The sequence below is a fragment of the Balaenoptera musculus genome, chromosome 14, assembly GCF_009873245.2.
Source record: "Balaenoptera musculus isolate JJ_BM4_2016_0621 chromosome 14, mBalMus1.pri.v3, whole genome shotgun sequence".
Taxonomy (NCBI): Eukaryota; Metazoa; Chordata; class Mammalia; order Artiodactyla; family Balaenopteridae; genus Balaenoptera; species Balaenoptera musculus.
In genome coordinates this window covers 85,960,880-85,973,677 of record NC_045798.1, presented here as the reverse complement: position 1 = coordinate 85,973,677, position 12,798 = coordinate 85,960,880, and the positions used below count along the sequence as shown (strand labels likewise).

At 40.4% G+C, this 12,798-nt stretch overlaps 1 protein-coding gene across 1 annotated transcript in view; it reads left to right on the top strand.

Annotated features, from left to right (window-relative positions):
• The window catches only part of LOC118906953 (cytochrome b5), a 29,053-nt gene extending 17,319 nt beyond the window's left edge, over window positions 1-11,734 (top strand). Inside the window, exons 2-5 of the mRNA XM_036874971.1 lie at window positions 3,040-3,168; window positions 4,933-4,962; window positions 8,442-8,476; window positions 10,216-11,734. Of these exons, the coding sequence (XP_036730866.1) occupies window positions 3,040-3,168; window positions 4,933-4,962; window positions 8,442-8,476; window positions 10,216-10,297 (276 nt within the window). The 3' untranslated portion in view covers window positions 10,298-11,734. The remainder of the gene's footprint in view (window positions 1-3,039; window positions 3,169-4,932; window positions 4,963-8,441; window positions 8,477-10,215) is intronic.
• Window positions 11,735-12,798: the final 1,064 nt, after the last annotated feature.

Sequence of the window (12,798 nt, the reverse complement as noted above, 5' to 3'; positions counted from 1 at the left end):
TGGTAAGATCACCAGGAGAGCTAGTACAGGTGGAATGGGAGAGCGCCAAGGACTGAGCACTGGGGTTGAGACTCGGAGAAGATCAGGAGAGGAAATAAAGTTGAAGGGAAACTAGGAGAGCCTGTTGTACTGGAAGCCACTTGAAGAAAGCATTTCAAGGAGAACAGATCCACTGTGCCAGCATCGCTGAAAGCATTTATGCCGTGAGCAGTAGAAAAGACAGTTGTAATTTCAGGACCTGGTAGCCACCATTCTCTTTATACCACAAGAATTTACCGTGTCTTTCTGAAAGTGTTCTTAGGAATGGGTAGAGATTGTGACAGTTGATGTCTTCTGAATTATGGACTATGCCAGTGTTTCATCTTTTAAAATCTATTTCCTGTTTATTTGCTTGCAAATAACCCTTATATACAAAAAGATGTAAAAAATGAAAGCTATTTCCAGTTATTTTACTGGTATTCCCTAGTTTGTATCTGGAGATTCTCATATGTTATCAGCGCAAGGTGGTACTTGGGGACCTTATAATAAGTAGAGATTTCACAGAAGCAGACAGGGAATTATGCACACGGAAAATGGAATCTTCCTCTGGAAAAATGGGATATTTTTTGTTAGAAGGACAATTCCAGTGGGAATGGCTTGTTTTGCCATGGCTGCCGCCGGTTCTGTCCTTCCTGGGTCCTTCTACCATCACCCCTGATGTTCCCTCCCATCTTTCTCTCTCTCTGGGCTCTACAGCGGCTGACTGCCTGCACACGGTGGGATGAATGGAGGTCCTAGCGAGTGACTCTTTACCAGGACAGATTTCTGATACAGACTTCACCAAAGTTTGTCTCAGACTCTTTTTTGTTACCTCTAATCTTGCCTGCCTGTAACTAGGCATTTTGGTCTTTTCCTTAATCTTTTAGAAAATCCTCAGATAATTTTGCTTTGCATGCCTGTTCTTCTGTCACTTTCCTTTTTCAAAGCCTTGCCTTTTCTTTGGGCTACCCCAAATTCTATAACCTGCCCCAAAGATAGTAGTATGTTCTCTGAGAGTTTCTGGAAAGAAATGGGAGACATAGACCGTCTCTGGGAATAACCAAGATGGCGCCAACACCAGCATTCCCAGTTTTCTTTGTGACTTTCGGGCGCCAGCAGGTAAGGAAGAGCGTTTCTTTTAGTCTTCAAATGTGATGGGTGCTTTTTAAAACGGCAGCATGAACTTAGTCACAAGAGTGAGGACAGTGACAAGATGAATTGTGGAGTTCCACACCATCATGATTTAGACTTGATTTCCTTGGCAATGTGTCTCTCTCTGTTTGTCTCTCCCTGCACATAACAAGCCAGTCCCGTATTTATTGTCTTATCAAGACTTGAATTATTTTTTTCCAAAAATCAATTTTTAGGCTTTGTTTCCTTACTAATTGTTTAAAAAAAACCCAAAAAAATCTAAAAAAGTAGAACAAATGTATTTTAGCATCAATTCATTTATTCTATATTTTTTCCTAAACAGTGGTCATTCAAACCAATATAACCCAAGATGTTTCTCTCATTCTCTTTTTTTTCCTTAGAAAACTGCCTTATAAATGGTTTAGGCAGCGTCTAAATCATAAATGGTTACATGTGTACATGCATACACATATGCATAATGCATGCACACTTGCACATGCAATGCATGTGTGCATACATACATGTAGACACGTACTTTTTTGTTTCCTGTGCTTGACGAGAAATTCAGTTGAGAAGTTGTCCTTTTGTTTTAGGTGAAGACTATTGTGTTACTGTCTATGAAGTAGAATGTTTACTTCATTTTAGCACTTTAAAGATAAAATTCTATATATATATAATTTTTAATAAATTTATTTTATTTACTTACTTTTGGCTGTGTTGGGTCTTCGTTGCTGCACGTGGGCTTTCTCTAGTTGCAGCGAGCGGGGGCTACTCTTCGTTGCGGTGTGCGGGGCTTCTCATTGCGGTGGCTTCTCTTGTTGCAGAGCACAGGCTCTAGGCGCGCAGGCTTCAGTAGTTGTGGCGCGTGGGCTCAGTAGTTGTGGCTCATGGGCTCTAGAGTGCAGGCTCAGTAATTGTGGCACACGGGCTTAGATACTCCGCGGCATGTGGGATCTTCCTGGAAAAGGGCTCAAACCCATGTCCCCTGCACTGGCAGGCGGATTCTTAACCACTGCACCACCAGGGAAGTCCCAAAATTCTGTATTTTTAAAACTTGTATAATTTTATGATTGTTTACAAAAGGCCAATCTATGTTTTTAACCTCATTTGAAATTTTCCTTTGAAGATAGGCTGTAATTGGAAAATAATGATTTCATTTGGGAGACTTGTCTATGGTCACATATCTTTAACAGGACCCAAAAGTTAAGGAACTCATGAATGAAGCCACCCACACAGAAGAAACAACAATCTGTGAATTTGCATAATTTGTGGGTGCTGCGTAAGTTAGTCATTTTGTGTCTCCCACGTTGTTGCTTCTGTGCCTGTCAGGCTGTGCCTAAGAATAAACAGACTGTTCGAGAATTAACAAACCACATTTGTCATTGCCACGGTCTTGGGGATGCATCAGGAAGCTTCAAGCTGGCTTTCAGAGTGAGCCAGTCAACAGCCTGTACCTCCAGGGCGGCTTCCCATGTTTAAGTGGATTCTAATATTCTGTGGCCCAGTGGAAGGCTTTTAAATAAGTGTGGAAATGTGTACAAGATGTAGATTGGATAAAGACTGAGAAAAGCTTTTTGAGATTTTGAGAGCTTTATGGAAAAGCAAAGAGGACATTCCCAAAGGATGAAAAATGTGTGCCTAATGGTTTTATTGCCATGTGAATAACCGGGAAATAAATGTCTTACTATTGGAGAAAGTTTGTCTGCACTTTCAAGTAGGAAACTGAATACAAAGGAATTGTTTTCACCCAGGTTATGAATGATTTATTTTGCTACATTGTCATCTGTGACTTCTGGAGTAGCCTATTTGGTTAAGTAAACTGGCCACTTCCTTTTAATTCATTTGCCTGGAAAACATACTCATTTTTCTGTCTGTCTGTCCTTCAAACAGCACCCCGGTGGGGAAGAAGTCTTAAGGGAACAAGCTGGAGGTGATGCTACTGAAAACTTTGAGGATGTCGGACACTCTACGGATGCTCGAGAATTGTCCAAAACGTTTATCATTGGGGAGCTGCATCCAGTAAGCACCTTTTGGGGGCCTTGTTTCTCTTTAAGGCTGTGGGTTGACCTTACTCAAATCTGTAGACTTGCATATTACAAAATTTAAAAAGGAAAAAAGCAAAAAACAATTGCTCCTGACTTTAGAAATAAATTGACCAGAAATTTCTTTGTATTTCCTTGGTTGCACTTTTCACCAGCACTTAGAATCCTCTCACTCCAGGGTCATGTCCTGGGGGCGGTGCATCTCAGACTCTGAAGTTTCCCTGAGCAGCAGATTTTAGAAGGTGGGGGTATTGACCCAGAGTAGTGTTATTTTGTCTTTTTTTCTTTTTTGACCAAAATATTTTTCTTAAGAAGCTCCTTTCTACTTTCATTAGTTTGAGGATATTTAAATTCTAAAAAATGATTTAGAAATTTAAAAAAAATCAACTATGTTAAATGAATAAACTCTGCCTTCTGTAAAACCCACACGTGGTCCTCATCCTTCTCACTCTACCTGAGACCTTTGAGAACATCACCTTTGGTGGCAAGCCATGGACTGATTTTGCAAAAACATAGGCTTGTTTTGGCTTTTATGTAAACCCAGGGCTGTAATAGGAATTTAGGCCCTTCTGCAGCATTTCAAAATGTACATTTATAACTCCACTCGTCTGTCAACCAAAGTTATCCGGAATATAGCTGCAAACTTGGAGATGTGCAAACTTGGAATCTGGAGCAGACAGGTAGATCCCTCTCACCTCTAGAGAGAGCCTGGACCTCTCCTCCGAGCCAGTGCCTTCCTTTCTCCTCCCCCAGCTCTGGGCACGTCACCAGTGGCCAACCTGAAGGGGTGGAGGTGCTCCTAGAAGCGGGCTCCAACAAGAAAAAAACAGAGCAAATAGCCTCAACCCCAGTGAGCACACCTAGAAACCATATGAAAAACAGCCGTGCAAAAAGTTTTGTTGCGTCTGATTGATGCTTCTTGTAGTGACTGTGAATAAAGGAAGGGTTGAAGTAGGCTCTTTGGGGAATGCCTGAAGGTAGGAAATCTGTTTTAGAGCAGTTTCCGTTGAGTGGGACGTGGGTTTTTTGGTGGTGGGAGATGGTACTTTGAGAAAGGAAGCTTCATGTGTCAGGAAGGTTTATTCATCCACATATTTTCATCTTTATCTTCTGTGTCACCAAAGCGAAATAGTTGTATGGTAATTGGAAAGGCCTGCCCTTAAAATGTTGCATCCTGTCCTTATTCTTTCCATTCCAAAGCTTGTGAGGGTAGAGCAGGTGGGATTTCAGGCTGTGACTGCAGCATTTCTGCCTCACCTGTGATCACCCTTTAGAGAGTAGATGATAACCCTATAATTGGGAGACTGCAGGAATTCACTGAGGATACCACACAAATTACACACACACAAATTACACACACACAAATTACACACACACACACACCCCCCACCCCACCCCCCCACCTCAAAGTGAATTTCAGAGGATAGAAGGGAAGAATCTAATTAGGTCTCAGCTGCTCCCTGAATTACAGATCAGAATCCGGGTCTCATAAATATATATACAGATCAGCATATAAATATGACTATCATGGATGCTATTTTAAACTTTGGAATGCCAGATTGAAATAAAGCTAGGCACTTAACCTGCTATTAATTTTTGCAGTCAGATGGATCAAACTGTGTATTTGATAACCTAGATGGAACCTAAAATGCTAATTACTGAATAATAATTTTTTTTTACTTTGGAAATGGTAGTTTTTGCTTTCCTAATGGAGCTTACTTTTTTTTTTTTTTAATTGCAGGATGACAGGTCAAAGATAACCAAGCCTTCGGTAAGTGTGACCATCTCCAGTATCTCGGTGGCTTTAGTTATCTGCACTGTATTTCATACCTGTCAAACTGGAAGGCATTTATTTACCTGAGGCCAGCATAGGTCTTTCTAGGTTAGATGAATATGTACCCTGTTGTCTCAGCAAAATTTTTTGTTTGTTTAGGCCGGTCAGTATATTTCATTAGGATAGCTTGTGTATTCTCTTCACAAGACTCTCAATACTTAAAATAACTTTTTCACCATAATTATCAACAGATACCTTTTGAAGAGCTACTTTTTATAAGTAGCATTGTGCTTCTGATCTGAAAGATTTGACATAAGCCTTCTTTTCAGAGAACTTAAAATCTGAGCAGAGGTCTTAATACTTAAACCTTTAAGGACACTACCTATGTCTTCTTCATCTCCACATCTCTGGGACATAGTAGGTGTTCGGTAAATATTTGTTGGTTGAATTTAATGCTAATTAAAGAACTTTTTGATGTATTTTTCCTTAAGAAAGGAAAATAATTCTAGTAGTGCTACTTTTATGCCCTGGTTCACTAGCCCTTCTCTCTGAACTGATCACCTCACTTAGATGACTTAGTACCTTTTTTGAGGCTCCTTTTTGGACGGTTGAAATTCTGTGATACATGAAGTTTTTTGCTTTTTCTCCAAAGTCTGTCAGGGAAAAAGTGTAATTTTTCCCATTAGGTGTTCAGTATGTTAGTAAGCTTGGTGCATATCATTCAGCTGTAGTAAAACAAGGATTTGCTAAGGCCTGTTACCTGAACTTGGAACTAATGTAGGTCCAACCATGTCCTGAACCACGATTCCTACCAGCAGAAAGCACCAGTTAGAGCTAAGATCTCCTACATAACTGTTTTACTTCTGAGAGTCAGACTCTTCCTTTAGAACATACGTGACTTTGCTGACTTTAGAGCAGAACTGGAGGAATATGGGACAGGAACTTGCTATTTTTCTTAGAGGCCAGAAGCAAACACAGTGAAAGAAAATACATGACCACTTTCCTAGATTTATCTTTTCTGTGCTTCTAGTTTATCAGAAGAGAGTGTTCCTTTTTGGGTGTGTCTTATAACCATTCCATCTATCTCCAGTCTGATAAATGTACACTGTGGTCTGAATTTTTGAAATTTTGCCTGCTGAAAATATTCGAATTGTGCAATAAGCTGCACCAAAGATTATTAGCTTGAACCTGCCCAAAGGGAAACAGGTGAAGTTGCCAAGTTAAGATATCTGTAGACACAGAGACGCATTTTTAAGTAAGCAAATCCATATCTATCAATTTGACATGGATGATATCATTAGTGGCAATACCTACTGATAGATTTTTGTGGTTGCAGTTTTCAGAACATTGCTCTGTTAGTGAATTGATTTGGTTCTCATGATATCATGGGGGAATCCCTGGACCTTCTAGGGAAGGTGAAAGCAATGAAACTCAACCTTGTTCCAAGCTTTGACCTTGTTCAAGGTCACACACTGCAGAACCACTGCTAGCACCCACTTAAGGCTTGGCAGTTGCAAGTCTCTCATGCCTCTGTAGGCTCTAGCCTTCGCATAAAAGGCATCACTCCATCAGCAGTATTTTTAGGAAAGCCTTCCAGTGAAGAAATAGGCTAAGTGAGATGAAGTTATAAATGAGGTGTCTTTGATTTGCAAAAGCTCGATGGGCTTTGCATGCTTTTATTGAGAGCTTATCATGTACTGATTTTATTATTAACCTTTTCCTACTTGAAATTGAACCCCTCAAGGTCATGGAGTGAACAGAAGGCACAGCCTGTAATAAAGACCAGAGTCTTTTTCCCCTGTTCTGACAAATTTGTTAGTTACATACCAAAACCCAACTGTGGCCCAAGTGCTAAGTGGTAATTCAAACTTGCCTTAACTCTTAAGCATCCCTGGGTTAAGAGCCTAACAGATAATAAGCAATCAAACATGCATATTATCTTTTACAGTTCAGCTCTTTAGAGGATCATTGTTGTTGCTGGTGGTGACGATGCACTAGTAGTGGAAGGCAAGCCAGCCAAGTTTCCATGCCGAGTTGTCAGCATGTTTGGTGAAATGCATGTGCTCAGTATAACAAAATAACAGATCCGTGTTTGCCTTCTGTTTACTATTTCAGGCTTAGCTTTCTAGTGTGACAATAACATTTTACCTTAAATGAACTGTTGCATTTGTTTCAGAACTGATTATGTCTTTCTTTATATGTCTCTAATAGCTAAATAATATTTTCTCATTGTCCAGTTACTTCTAGTAATCCTTATTAATTTTATTCATCTATACGAAATTTGAAACCTAATCTTGCAGTAGTTATGAATACTTTTTGTAGTCTCTAAGATTTAATATTGCTTAAAAAGATAATAACTGAAGTTTTCTTTTAAATGACTATTTTTTTCCCTCCTCCTGTGTCAGGAATCTTAAAGGCCATGTTACCAGGTTGGTGGGTCTCATAACTGCTTTGCTTGCTCTTCCTGGAAGGTTTCTGCCTTTTCACGGGAATGTCTTTAACTCGCCTTGCTGTGTGTAGCTCTGCCTCACTGCAAATCGCTGATTGTTTTGCTAATGGTTTTTTATCTTGTGTTTTGGGAAACTACAGAGATAGAACTCTCTCTGAAGCTGCCTTATTTCTGGCTACCTTTCTTTGAGGCACTAATACTTCTGCTGGTGTGGCGCTTCAAAAGAATGCTTCTTAACAAGTTTTTAAGCCCGAAAAAGCTTACATTTCACTAGGCCTTAGTTACCCCACTGTTTGGGGAAGTATGCATCTTCCTAGAGCCATCCATAGTTCATTTTCATGATACTGACAGGAAGGACCCCTCTCAGAAAGTGCTGGAAAGTAATACAGGCTGTAGTTGTGAAAGACCGTGGCATTTGAAGGTTTCTTGGTGGGTGACAGTGTGAAGTCAGCCTGTGAGGCCTCCAGTGTCTTTTTAGAGCCTTCTTGACAGAGTTAAAGAAGGCCAGGAAAGGTGGTCCCGACTGTTATAATTTAAATGATACTTCTTATTTTTTCTTTTTGGTTGGCATGTCTTTTTATATAATCTGGGTACACTTTTACTTCATATGAGATTTGATGAAGTAACTGATGTTTTTATCGAACATTTCATTCATGCTTTTGAAGAATGAAACTTAAAGATAATGAAACCTTAAAGACAGTGATAGGTTCTGTGTATGTATAAATGATACCTGTGTTCGGTTTCTATGTTAAAGTATTTAGATGTGCAGAATATTTTAGGTAACCTATTTTTAACATTTTCTTTCAAATTATCTAATTTTTTTCTTCTGAAAAAATGGTGAAATTAGGTATTCAGGTGAGAAGTTTATGATATAATTTTCCTTTTCAACTTTTTTTGAAGAATGCACTGAATAAGAAGAATGAATTGAATAAACTATTGTGATCTTGTTTTAAAACAGGTTTTAGTCAATTGAATAAATGTTTAGATGTTCTCTTTAACTTACTTTACTTTTTCTCTTGTGTTTCAGGAAACTCTTATTACTACTATTGATTCTAATTCCAGGTATGTGGTAGTTTTCTTTAAAAGCATTACTGTGGTCAGAAGGCTCCTAAAATCAGAGTTGGACTGGGGGCCTCTCCCCTCATCCGAGGCGCCTCTGTTGCTCCGGCTCCCGCCGTGTGCCTCTCAGTGGACAGGCCAGGGGTCATCTCCACTTAGCACCCAGACCACCCAGGGCCTTCCCTCCTCAACTGTCTGACAGCTCCGACCGTGGACACTTCAGAGCGACCCCGGATCTCACCCTCCAGCTGCATCTACCTTAAGGAACAGAACAAATGTAGTCTCCTGTTCCCCCGTGGCAGTCCTGTGGCCCGGGCAATCTTTTAATCTCCAGGCAGACATTCCTCATTTCCTTCCTCATTTGATATGTGGTCAGTTTCTTAAATTGTCATGATTATATCTCCCTAAGCATGGCTCAGTTTTCCCTTGTCCCTTTTCTAGGTTGGTCTTAAAATTGAACCCAGTAATCCAAGTGTAGCATGAATCACTTGTTCTAGGGACTAGATTGCTTTATTATACTTTAAGATCATAATGACATTTTTGGCAGCTCTACCATCCTGACTTGTTTAATTGCCATTATATACATCTTTTGTGGACCCAAGCTCAAAGCTATACAGTCCTGCTTATTAATTTCGCCCTGTCAAATTTTGCTGCCCCCAGGCTCTCGGTGTTCTGGTACATTCCCTGCAGTATTTCCTTATTTCTTCTTGCTTTCCCCTGAAATGTCAGTCTCCTTCTAAATGGAAACTGAAAACCTACCAAATTACACTTGTAATCCTTTTGCAGTTTAAATCTTTATTTTGAACTTGATCTTTGAATGGGTTGATATGTGAAGAATATTAAAGGGTAGAAACTTTGACAGAAAATATATACGTAGCTGTTACCAGCTCTTTATTCAGGTTCTAAAACCTATACATTAATTTCTGTTTTGTAAGAAATTATAGGTTCAAATCTGTATTGAAGATCATCCTAACCCTGCCCCTGATATCATCTGTCATTTATAGTAGATCAAAAATTCTATGCATCAGGACTGAACAGTGTGTAAATTAGGGATTTTTGTGAATTTACACCTATGGACCACAGATTAAATAATTTGGGCATGTTGTTTATTAACACGTTAAACCTACTACACACATGTAAAGAGTAGATTTTCAAAACAAAATCACAGAATGTTGAGCTGTGGTGCTAGTAGCAACCGTAGTAATCCCATGCTTCAAACTCCTTAACTTTATGCTCAGGAGACGTGATTTGCCCTTGGCTATAGAGCTTGCTGATGGCTCTCTTGAAATGAGAACCTTGGTCTTCTGGTTCTCAGTTCAGTGCCATTTTCAATTCTTCACTTATGGGTGTAACTAGAATAAAACCTGCTAGGAATATTCACTTTCGTGAACTTGTGATGTATAACCCAGAGTTGATGTCTTTTCGATAAGTCACTAGTTCTAGGTGGCATCTGTTGGGGGAGTGATTCATAGCTCTTTGTATAAGTACATAGAAACAGATCTAAATGGAACTGGGAGGACATTAGTTTTCTTATAAGGCTGGAAGGACAGACCAGTTGCCAGTACACCAGGACATGTGTTGCACTCACTGCACTTTCAGCAATTCAGAGTTACCTTTTCATCCAAAAAGGTTAGAGAGGTAATAAAAACATGCCATGGTGACTTCCATGGTAAAGAGAAGGAGCACAGTCTCGAGTCCCCTCCTTCGAACACCATGCAAGCGTCACTGCTGTTTCTTTCCAGCTGGTGGACCAATTGGGTGATCCCAGCCATCTCAGCACTGGTTGTAGCCCTGATGTATCACTTCTACACATCGGAACACTAAACACGTTCTCAGAAGCCAATGGAAGAAAAGACTGCTTTGGTCTGGGGAGAAAGAAGCCACCGTTAACTGCTTCAACTGACAGAACCCTTCACCTGAAAATGATTTGAATACACCTGTTTTCCTTTCCTCCTACATTAGACACAAAACAAACCGAAAAGAACTGTTCTTTCTAGTCCTGAACTTTTAGAGTATGCCTTTTTATTCATCAGCTTTGTTCTGATGTTCCATCACTATGTCATTTGCTTATTGTGGGCACAATCTTTTAAAACATACCACTGTGTTTGGCTGTCTGTTTGATATGTAATTGTCTTTAATGTTTGGAATCTGATTATTTGGCAGTCATTTAATGTGCTAATCTTTCAGATCCAAGTTGTCTGTCTGATGTGAGTAGGGGTGTCCTTGGATCTCTTCTTGTGCTGCTTCATCTAATTGAATAATCAGGTATTGCATGTTTCCAATGTAGTTTTTTTTTTTACAAGGAAATTAAGGAAGGCCCAGAAATAATAGCTTAAAGATTTCTAATAATTGTTCTACTTGAACAATCATATAGATGATAAAAAGAGAAAGTGGCCTGCAAGACCTAGAAAAGATACTCCATCTTTTCTTTGATTGAAAACACCAGCAACATCAACAAAAGCCTGTGAACCATGAGAGAACATTACCACTGTCCCTTCTCTCAGCGTAAACATGTCATTCCGAAGAGATTCTCAGTCATACGGGTTCTCAGGTTTTACAGACCCCTCCTTCAGAGGTGAAAACTGTTTACGTGCTCCTGTAAAGAAATGGTGATTCCCTAATTTGTAAAAACACACATTTGAAAGAGATTGTGGGACATTTGGAATCTGATTTTTGAAGAAATTTAGCTCTGGTGATGGGCCATGAAGAACTCTGGTATGGACTGATTCAGTGGATTGATTCAGTTATCCCGTCTTTGTTTATTATTCTCTGCCCAGTGCTTTTTTCTTTAAATGTCGAAACTTGAGAGATGAATTTATAGACTCGAAGTACTTTGTAGTTAGCGATGATTGTCCATTGGCCTGCTAGCCGACTGACGAGCCATGGAGTTCTTCAGAAATAACTAAACACCTTGGAAAGGAATTTGTTTAAATTACAGAGCATAGATTTTTATAATCAATGACATGTATCACCCTCTGCCTTTTTTGTCACTGGAAGTTAGAGCGAATGTAGGAGGGCAGTGGGGCAGCTGTCTCTATCACATGGGAAAATACCTTGCAGAGGAATCCTTTGTTTAGATTTTAATAAACATAAGCCTGGAACAAAATCATGCCTCTTGTAATGGACTTGAAGTGCCCAACACATCCCTCTGCGTTTTGATACATCGACAGATGAGTCAGCAGGCTCTGCTGTAACCTGCTGTCATGACTGTGTAATCATGGATAGGTCAGTAGCTAAATAAAAATGACTGTGGGACCTTCACTCTGCTTTTTGATGCTACCGTATCAAGGATATCCATGTCGAGTTCCACAGTTCTTCCTCTAAGATAGGAGAGCAGTCGGTTCACTGTTCCGGGCGTGGTTTTCAGCATCATTATGAAGGGTGTGTCTGGAAATAAACAGTATAACCAAAGGGATTAAGGCAAGAAATTAGTGCCCTGGTGAGTGTTTCTGCATCTGCCCTCTCCCACTCCCCCACCCCACCGCGCCATAGATAGGGGCTCTGCAGGTTCCTCTGAAGCTTGGAATGAAATGACCACCAAGCTTGCACTCCTCTCCCTGGCCCACACGTGCAGTGAATGTTTGCATGCCCCCCATCTGGATCTCTTAGAGAAGAGCTTGCTTTAAATTTGGATGAGATACTTGGTGTGTGAAATTTGAACAAAGCAAATCGTACAATAATTGCGAATTTACGGTTAAAAGCCATGTCCTGTCCGTGTGCAGAAATCTCTGTGAGGCTGGGTCGACCCAGCCTCCAGGCTCCTTTCTGCTTTTCTCTGACTGCATGTGTGTTCACTGTCACCTTATCTGGAGGCCCAGTTTGGTTTGGCTCCATATCAGGGTGGGGAGCTCTGGTACTTGAGATAGTCCAGCATTGCTCTTAGGGATCAGGGTCCACTCCTGTGCCATCGGCATTAGCAAGGACAAGCTTTCATATCGTCCCTGCTCTCAGCGAGCCTTACCAAGTTCCTGGGAGGAGCAGGCATGGAAGAGAAGACATCATGGTGGGGATCGGGCTGGACTTCTATGTCTGCTGCGTCCAGCTGCACAAAGGCTGGGCAGGCTGGGGGAGGGGCCACAGGCGAGGAAGATGTTTATGCAGGAAGCTTGGCGTCAGTCTCAGAAACAGTAGAAAAAGATAAGGGATTCCCGTAGTGAGTGGGGGAGGGGCAGAGGGTTCATCTGGAGGCACATTTTGTAAAAGATCAACAGATGTTTGAGAAGCTCATTGATCACGAAATCATTATGTAAGTTGTAAAACTAAATCACAGTCTTATATGTTTTTTGAATGTCAAATGTGAACATTTCCATCAAGATAGAAAATGA